Genomic DNA, 10,055 nt, shown 5'->3' on the forward strand with positions numbered 1-10,055 from the left:
AAAAAAAAAAAAAACTCAATTTGATCGAACATCAAGATAAAAAAAAGAAAGATGAAATTAATTCGTGCGAAAAAAAATTAAATACTAAAAAAGGTAAGAAAATTTGGACCTTTTAAAAATAAATGTACGGAGTGCAAGGTTATGCAAAAGAAAAAAGGAAAAATTCAATCTTATATAAAAATGAGAGGGAAAGAAAGAAAAAAAAAACGTGGCGAGGGATGGAAGGGGGTGGGGGGGGCGGGGTAGGAAGAAGTAGAGATGAGATGAGAAGAAAGAGATAAAGAAGGATGGGAGGTGGGCAGGGGTAGGAAGGAGGGGGGAAAAAAAAATTAATCTTTCCGTTCGATCAAACTTGTAAAAGAACACACAACGTTGCCTCTGGATTGAAGCAAGACTGAAAAGATCGAAGATTCCCCGATGCGAAAATTCTTTGGAACGATATCAGTTGAGAAGATAAAAAGCATGTAACGAGACTGCCCGAGAAAAGAACGTGAGAGAAAAAGAAAAAGTGAGAGAGAGAGAGAGAGAGAGAGAGAGAGAGATGGAGATGGAGAGAGAGAGAGGAATGATGAGACGAAAAAAGAAATGGAGATAGAAGGAACAAAACTGGATTGAAAAGTTTTCCTCTTCTTCTTTCTGCTGTAGATACCGAGGGGTTAGATAGGCTAGTTTTCTAAAGATTGAACTTATAGTGGAAAACACAGCTGCTGGACCAAAAATACTTCCTATGTGGGCCAAAACATCTTATCCCACATTTTTGCTGTGTATATTATATAATATTTCGTATGAAATATTAAAAAAAATTGATAGACAGAATATAGGAAAATAGATATTTGAGATTTTTCTTATTTTTGTTTGTTTTCTGGTTAGTGAGATTATTAATAATATTATGATTTTAACTTAATGTTATAGATATGTTTTAAATAAGATTAATACAATATTGTTAAATGATAATAATTTATAAAAATATTCTATCGTTTGTATTATTGCACAATTATATAATTATATATTATTATATTTATATTATATATCAAATATCTAGAAAAAATAAAAAACAAAACGATATACGAAAAAAATCACTCAAAGTCAAAGGTTCTATATTATCTTTATTTCAATCTAGATATGACCAAAATCTAGTCAATCACCAAAAACAGAAGATAATGAAATTTTTTATGAAACTCAAAAGAAAGGATAAGATCAGTATCAAGTTGACTTTTCAAGGAAGAACGTATTCTCTCTCTTTATCTCCTTCTTGAATTTATACCTATATTACTTTGAATGAAGATGTGAAATAAGTCTCCAAAGTTTGACGAAAAAGTCTTCTTCTTTGAAACCTAGAGGGAAATCTTTTCTGTTTGTGTGGCCCTATATCTCTCTCTTACTCTCTCTTTAACACATATATACACTATTTCATAGACAAACATATTCTTTTTATTCTTCTCATATACAAACTTAATCTATCTTTGTCTCTCTCTTTCTCTTATGCAAATACATACATAGACAAAAACTTTTTCTTTCTCTCTTTTCTATATTTTTCTCTTTTATACTAACATATATATATATGTACACACGCATTGTCTTTCTCTTTTTATCTTGAAAGCAAGTAGTCCCTCCTCTCATTCTCGTAGCACCCTTCGATGTGACCCTCCCTTATTCTCTCTCTCTTTTTCTCTTTCTAACTCACTCTCTCTGACTCACTCACTCTCTCTCTCTCTCTCTCTCTCTCTCTCTATCTATCTTCTCTTTCTTTCTAAAGACTACGTAAGCCCCCTTCGTCGATCAATATTACTCTCTTCGAACGTAACATGGCTCGACTGAACGCCAACCGAGCGTATTAAGTTCTGAGCACTTTCCTCTAAGCACTCGAAAGAGGAGTTCAACGCCAAGAAAGTTTTCTTTCGCGAGACGACGAGATCGATTTTATCTATATCTTACTTCTTCTTCTTCTTCTTCTTACTTCCTTTAGTTAGAGAGGAAGAAGAAGAAGAAGAAGGAGAAGAATCGAAAAAAAAAAAGGAAAAAGAAAAGTATAATACTTTGGAAGAAAGAATAAATCAAAATAATAAAGATAAATGAAATTGTGTTGTTTGTGCATAACCCAATGATAATTATTTTTTATTTTATTCCCATTTATTTTTCTTTTTTTTTTTTCTTCGGATACTTAATTTATATATTTTATATCTATGGTTTTAATAAAATATAATAAAGGATCCTTTACTATGAAATAATTTGTTTCGTTAATAATCAATTTTTAATTGATTTTTCTTTTCAATATCATATATTTTAGACAATTTTTGGTTCTTATCATATATTTTTGTTGAATTCATTTGTAAAAATAACATTAATCTGACAATTAATGTTTGGAAAAGACATTTTAATAAACTTATACGAATGACAATTAATTTAAAATTTCCTAATAAAATGTTAATCATCTATCACACATAGTTTCTTATCAACGAATATTTTACACACGCGTGAATGTGTGTGTCTGTGCATGCGTGTGTACATGTGTGTGTGCGTGAATACCTTCGGAAATATGCCGAAGATGTTTACGACTAACGTATTACGAGTAAGATCGTAAATTCACTTGGGTAGATCACATTGTACGTGATCATGGCTGTACAAGGTAGTTTCATCAAACGTTTTATCGCCAATGAAATGCTAATGTCCTTTACGTTCAAACGTGGATCATCCACCATTTTAATGAAACTATCAAACCTACAGAGACGTTCTTATTTTCTCATTTTTTTTCTTTCTTTTTTTCCTTTTTTTTATATACATATATATATAATATCAAAAAGGATATTAAAGTTATATTGGATTTGTTTCATTTGAAATTTATATCGGCCTACATTCACCCCCTCTGTGTCCCTCGTCCACAAATATATATATATTATTATTATTATTATTATTATTATAATAAAAAATAAAAATGTCGAAGAAAAAAAAAATGCAGATAATAATAATAAGTAATGAATAAATAAAAACTTACAGTTATCATTTTTACCATCCACGTGTCCCAGTCGTTGATAAAAAATATAAATAACAATAATAAAAATAGAAAAGGTAGGGGTGCTCGTACCAACGAGCATCATCATCCCTCTACCTTTTCTCGTACTACTTTTTTCTTATATTAAAAAAAAAAATAATAACAGATAAATAGAAAAGTAAAAAGAAAGAATAATAATATTAACAAGAAAGGAAAAATAAGAGTTTAAATAAAACAGATAAAAAAATAAGAAAAATTCATACGTTGAACGATATATTCACGATCATCCATAATTAATGATGAACACTTGAAACACGATTTATCCGTTCATTATCACTCCCGAATATAATAATCAATTTTATTTTTTTTTATATAAATAATAATACAAAGGAAAAAGAAAAAGAAGTAAAAGAATGAACAACAAAAAATATAATAAAGATTACGTTCACATGGATAGGTGATTATTCGCATGCGTGTTTTCTGTCTCTCGGTGGTAAAATGTTGAAGCACGATGTCCGTTATGCGACTGATCGACCTTCCTCGACTTCCCTGAAAGATTTTAGGCGCGAACACGGTTGATTTTCTCTCTCTCTCTCTCTCTCTTTCTCTCTTACTCTTTTTCTCATAGTAGTAGTACGAGAGAGAGAGAGAGAGAGAGAGAGAGAGGGTGGGAGAGAATATCCTGTCGTTCGAATAGCGCGTGCGCTGTTTTACGTTACGTTGCTGTGCCAGGAGGGTAGTACCATAGAGAATAAGAAGAGGGTGGGGGAGGATAAAAGGGTGCAAGGAAGAAGACTGTTTCGAGGGGTGAAAGGACCTCTTCGTAGTACGCAGTCATCCACCCTCAATTCCCCCACTACCGTTACCACTACCACTACCACAATTACTACGACCCTTCCCTACCCCCACCCCCTTCCCCTGCCTATCTTCCAACCCATCTACTATTACCACTTTCGACCTACACCCTATTTCTTTACTGTACTCTTAAGTGTTCATTGTTTAAAGTAGTTAATGACCGATATGGTCGAGTTTATTGTAAATATGATAATTACGATTGCCGGTTATATGCGTAATTTGTGCTAATGAAAATAGTATTAATGATAGCATTGCGTTTTGATTTTTGTTCCTATATATATATATATTAAAGAATAATCATATTGGAATAATTGGGCCTGATAATATTTGTTATAATAACATTATTCGTGTATTAATTTTGTATTATTTCAGGATCGAAATGATTGATTTAATTAAAACAAAGAATAACAATATTGTTTTATTATGTAGAATAAAAAATAGTAAATAAATGATTTATATATATATAAAAAAAAGGTGATGAAATATTGGAATATTTAAAAATGAAATAATAAAATATATTTGTACGCTTATATAAGCATGTAACGTATTTACTTGGACTAGAAAATGTGTTCAGGATTATTCAACTATATATTCCATCGGGTTTGCAACAACAATAACGTTTCGGAATGCGGTGTAATCATCGGGGTGCACTTTAATTATCGAACGCGTTCTCTTCACTTCTATGATACGAATCCTGTTTTGTGAACTGTGAATATGAATTTACTTTATTGAGTAATATTCATTAGTGCGTATTATACTCATATACGTTTCGAGAAATTTCTATTGATCCCTAAATGCACACATACACACACCCTCCACTCCCCCCCTCTAACTAATTTTCCACCATTTATATAACAAACGTTTATGTATTAATCATGTATTCGTATAACAATTAGTAATATATAATATTTGCCTTAATACAAATATTATAAAATTAATAACATCCGTTAACAATCAAATTCCGTTTCTTTATGTTCGTCAAATCATTTGTCGAAAATCCTAATTTTGTATTTATTTATTTGTATTAAAGTGATCATAATTTCATTTGGAAATGAAATTATTCTACCATTGTAAATAATCATTGTGTCGTATGATTTAACAAATTAATTCCTTTATCTATGATAATTTCTTTTTTCTTATTTTCTAAATTATAAACTACGAATGTTCTCTTTTCAAGTTCACCCAATATATATACATATAATAAAATAATTAAAATAATTTATTATTATGCACATAATATTTCTATTGGACGAATCAAACATTTTTTTTAGGTAATTTAAATAATTCATTTCAATATCATGCAACACTTTAGGCTATAATACTGTGCTAAGTAAATATTACAAAACTAATAATCTTGTAAACGTAATATATAAATCCTAAATATAAAATCAAAATAAAAAGAAAAAGATACTCGAATAAAATTCTCAAATTGTGATAGATAAAAGAGTCTACGAAAAAAGAAAAAGAAGAAAAAGAAAAAGAAAAAAGTAAGAAAGAAAGAAAGAAAGAAAGAAAGCATTGATACAATTCGGCGAGTATACAAATCCATAGTAAAAATTTTCTTCCCAACAGTTCGAACTTTCCCTCCCATTCCGTGTTCCTAAAGGAAGAAAACTTTTTCCAAGGTATTCGATGTTCCCGACGACGAGATATAAAATTCCACGAACGGACCTCGTTCTCTCTTGGAAGGAAACGTCGCGAACAGAAAAATGGTACTGCATGGGAAAGAAAGAGAGAGAGAGAAAGAAAGAAAAAAAAAAATAAAATAAAAGGAAGCAGAAAGAAAAGGGGAAAAAAAAGAAAAAAAGGAAAAAGAAAAATAAAGAACAAGGAATTGCAAATCTTTATCACGAAAGTAGTTCGCATTTCGTGTCGTGGATACAAAAGTCGAGGTAGCATACTTCAATAGAAATACAAATACATTCTTATACGCCTATAAGTATATATATATATATATATATATATATATATATAAAAAAGAAGAGAAGGAAACAGAAAACAAAAACAAAAACAGAAATAGGAATATAAGAGAAGGTGTGGAAGATGTAGGGATGATGCTGTTGGATACGAAACTGGAAGTTTTGAAAGTGTATAGGTCTAAAGGTAGAGGAGGGATGATGATGGGCTGGATAAGTTGAAATAGAAGAGAGGAAAACGCGGTTCTTCACCAGGAAAGTTGCATTTCGTGCTTGCTCGGAACTCTTCGTCGAGCAATCGAGCCGTACAGAGTAGAACACCCAAAGACATTATTTCGTGGCTAACGTAACGCTTAGTAATTACGAGCATTAAATCCTCCTCTCCGCAGTTTCTGCCACAGACGGCCGTGCAGCTATTTCAAATACACTCGCGGTAATTAAAACTATACTCACCCTTCCCCCTCTCCTCCCTCTCCACGTCCCTCCCACCACTACCTCCCACTACCTCTCATTACTTCCCACTGCCTACCTCCCATTACCTCCTACTAACCCCCCCCCACCCTCCCCACTACTTTTCACATCTCTCTCTCTCTCTCTCTCTCTCTTTCTCTTTTACATACTCATTCACGTAGTAATTATCTGTCTCTTACTTTCGTCACAGTTTTCTCTTACGTCTCTTCCTAATCCTTTTCCATTTCTACCAAGCAGATAATACTACCAACTCGTTTCCGATCTTCTCACGAATTTTGCTTAACAGTTAGTTAATGATAGAGAACCGAAGGATTATACTTGCTAACGTAGTCCCTTTAACATCTAACGTAACTATTATTTCGTGGTTTTAAGTCTCTAAGTATGTAGCCCTTTTCAAATTTACCTTGACTTTTTAATTACGTACCTAAAGTATATATGCTTCTTTTAAATACCAACTACTCTCTCTCTTTACTTCCTCCCACTGTATTATGCGAATGAATTTTAATCACGTGTTTTAATATATATGTTATATACATGCACTCATACACGTGCATATATATATATATATTCGATTTTATACTCACAAACGTCAATTGTTTTTTTTTATTATACTTTCGTCGCGATCACGTTTTTTTTCTCTCTTTACTTAAAGTATACAATAAATGGTACAAATTTATTCTACGTAATATTGTTCCACGTTGACGCACATTTTTATTTGCATTCCGTCTTTTTTTCTTTTCTTTTCACTTTTTATTTCGTTTTCATGTTCGTTCAATATTTTCAAATATGTATTAAATAGATATTCAAGATAATCGTAAGGAAGTTAAGACAAAAAAAAGTGGAGGAAGTTTAAAGGGACGAATAAAGAAAAAATTATTGTAATTTCTATTTTCTCTGGGGTGGGGGTGGGGGTGGGGGGGTACGAGGAAAGGTTAAGAAGAACGATTAAAACCCTTTCCTTTTAGGTGGAAAATTAGATTACAGAATGGATGGGCGGGTAGCCAGAAAGGTGACGAGATTAAGAAGTCGGAAATTCTGGGAAAGGGTAGAGCATGGGGTGAGGGGGAGGGATGAAGGAGAAGGGTTTTGAAGGAAAGCCTGCTTGCTTGCCTGCGAGAGCTTAAATCTCGTTTGAAAAGCTAAGAGAAGGGAATTATTGTTAACATTCTTTATTTTCTTGATGAGAGAAAATTGCAATCTCGACGACATGCTACTGGTGTTCTTTTTCTTTTTCTCACACACACACACACACACACACACATTTTCTCTGTCTCTTTTTCGAAAATTGGTTAAGTAATATTAAATAGCACGGGTAACCCAAACGAATAAATTTTCTTATTACAAAAATCATGAATTATCCTTAAATATTAATTTCTAATCGTTTCACATTAATATTGCAATTAATTAATTTCTTATTAAAACAAATAAAATATGATATCGATCGAACGCGGATAAATAAAATGTATTTGTATAGAAAATAATATTAAACAAGAAATATATATTTATCACATGTATATCCTAACTCACATTGACAGTATATAAAAGAATCTTTAAAAGGACGAATATTTCATTCAAATAATTACGAGCTTAACATACGAATCGATTCCTTCACTTTCTTTCTACCTTTCTTTCTTTCTTTCACTTTTGTAATCCTTCTTTCTTTTACTTTTTCTTTCCTACTTCCTTTCTACCTTTCCTTCTATCTTCACGAACGATTAATTCTCACCGATCGACGTTCGAAGGCAAACGACGACGGTCCAATGTAATTTCTACTTTTTCTTTTGAAGTCTCTCTCTCTCTCTCTCTCTCTCTCTCTCTCTTTCTCTCTTTTTCTGTCTTTCTCTTTCTCTTTGGATTGAATGAAAAAGATAAAATTGATTGTTTGGAATCAATCGAACGTTATCTTATACAAAAAAGTTAAAAAAGAAAAAAAAAACATATTAAACCGTTCCTCAATTTATAATTAAGACAAAAAAGTATATATTTTATTTCCAATAAAATGTTTATGTATATATATATATGTATTATTACAAAAAAGTAATTTTACAATATTAAGTTAAGGATGAAAATGTTTCTTCGTATTTTGTTTCTCTTTTTGTTATTTCTCATAGATTCGTATGAATGTAAATTACAATTTGTAAAATCAAAAGAACGCGATATTTTTCTTTTTAAAACGAATAAAAGAATCCGAAAATTGTGATACGAAAAATTTATGATAGGTGGATGAAAAATATATATATATATATATATATATATATAAATATATCAAAGGAATTTCCAATCTTGATATCAATCTTTTTTCGTTTTTATTTTTTCTTCGAAATACTTCTAATCTTTATTCCAATTTTTTCGAGACGGGTTGGGGAGGACGGCAACGGAGGAAGAAGGGTTTGTTGTCGATCCTTTTCGAAAGACTCGATATTCCATAAATCGATATATATATATTATATCGATATTCTTTACTTTGTAAGCGAAAAGATGAAAATTCAATAGGTATACTTCAGTGAAGGGTCCTTTTCTCTTTGAGACTTAAAACCCTTCTGGGTTTATGTCGAAGTAACTACATATAGTTGTTACGAAAAAGTTACGTCCATTGTAACCCATTAACCCATTTTTATTAGGATTTATTTCGAAATATCGAATGATCTATTAAAAAAAAAAAAAAAAAAAAACGAAAATTAATGATGTGAATTATTGTTTCTTTTTATTTTTTTCGGATAAAACATTGATAAGACCCCGTTTATTCCATTATTTCCTATAACAATTTTCGTACGATAAAGGATCATTGAAATTGAGAGAAATTAAATAAGTAAATTTGTAAATGATTTATATCTTTACTATTTAATTGATCATTAATGTAATATACTCAATATGAACATTTTTATAATTATCATTGTTCATAACATTTTTATACAGATCTTTAACAAAGTGTATAAAATAAATCGACATTTATTCGATTATATATTTAATAGTCGAATAAATTATAGAAGGAGATGATATTGATGAAAAATACGAAACAAATGGGAAATGTATGCAAGCTACAAAAAAAAAACAAACCAGAAAGATAGGAAAAAAAAAAATAAGAATAAAAAGAAGAAAGAGAGAAAGATAATACGCGGCAAAGAGAAGTTTTGCACGAGATCTAGAGAAAAAAGGAAAGAAAAATAGAATGTAAATAAGAAGGAAAAAAAAATGGTTCAGAAAAAAAGAAAAAACAGGAAAAAAAAAGAAAGAAATAGAATGAACAATACGATAATTGCAAAAAGTTAAAAATCCATTCTTATCGTTTGGAAATGCAACAAATTGTGGCTAACCACTGACCCGAAAAATGAGGTCAAAACCTTGCGATTATTGTTTCATCTATTTACGAGCAATTCATTTAAACTTGACGTTTTTAATAGCGACAATACTCGGACCTACGCGAACTAATCGATTTTCAAACGAGCTTTAGCACAGGACGATACGTGTTTCGCGTGTTCAAACTTTTTTTCCCGTTCTCGAATAAAGAATGAAAAAGAAAAAGAAAAAGAAAAAGAGAAAGAGAGAAAGAGAGAAATATATAACAAACATTGTTGCACACGTAACGTACAGGTAATTTCATTAATTACTTGCTCCAACTTTTCGAGGTATGCATTTTAAAGAACTGTTAGATTCATTTTACGTTTCGATGGTTCCTCTTTTCGTCTGGAATAACTCGATATTTTATTTATCTAACTTTTATACGTTCAATAAAATATTCTATAGTTTAATATGTATATATATATTTTTGTGTGTGTTTGTATATATGAAGTGGTCAGCTTAAATTAAATTAGATTTTTTTTTTA

At 30.7% G+C, this 10,055-nt stretch overlaps 1 protein-coding gene across 2 annotated transcripts in view; it reads right to left on the minus strand.

The window, feature by feature from the left end:
* Positions 1-10,055, minus strand: part of LOC106787545 — a 143,311-nt gene that overhangs the window by 51,860 nt on the left and 81,396 nt on the right. Inside the window, exon 1 of one of the 2 annotated variants that reach the window (XM_014749970.1) lies at positions 2,993-3,113. The exons of the other annotated variant lie outside the window; for it this stretch is intronic. Coding sequence (XP_014605456.1) covers positions 2,993-3,098 — 106 coding nt within the window. The 5' untranslated portion in view covers positions 3,099-3,113. Of the gene's footprint in view, positions 1-2,992; positions 3,114-10,055 lie in introns of those variants that run through there. 2 annotated transcript variants of the gene reach the window in all.

This window comes from Polistes canadensis, unplaced genomic scaffold (assembly GCF_001313835.1).
Source record: "Polistes canadensis isolate GaletaPanama2010 unplaced genomic scaffold, ASM131383v1 scaffold_104, whole genome shotgun sequence".
Classification (NCBI taxonomy): Eukaryota; Metazoa; Arthropoda; class Insecta; order Hymenoptera; family Vespidae; genus Polistes; species Polistes canadensis.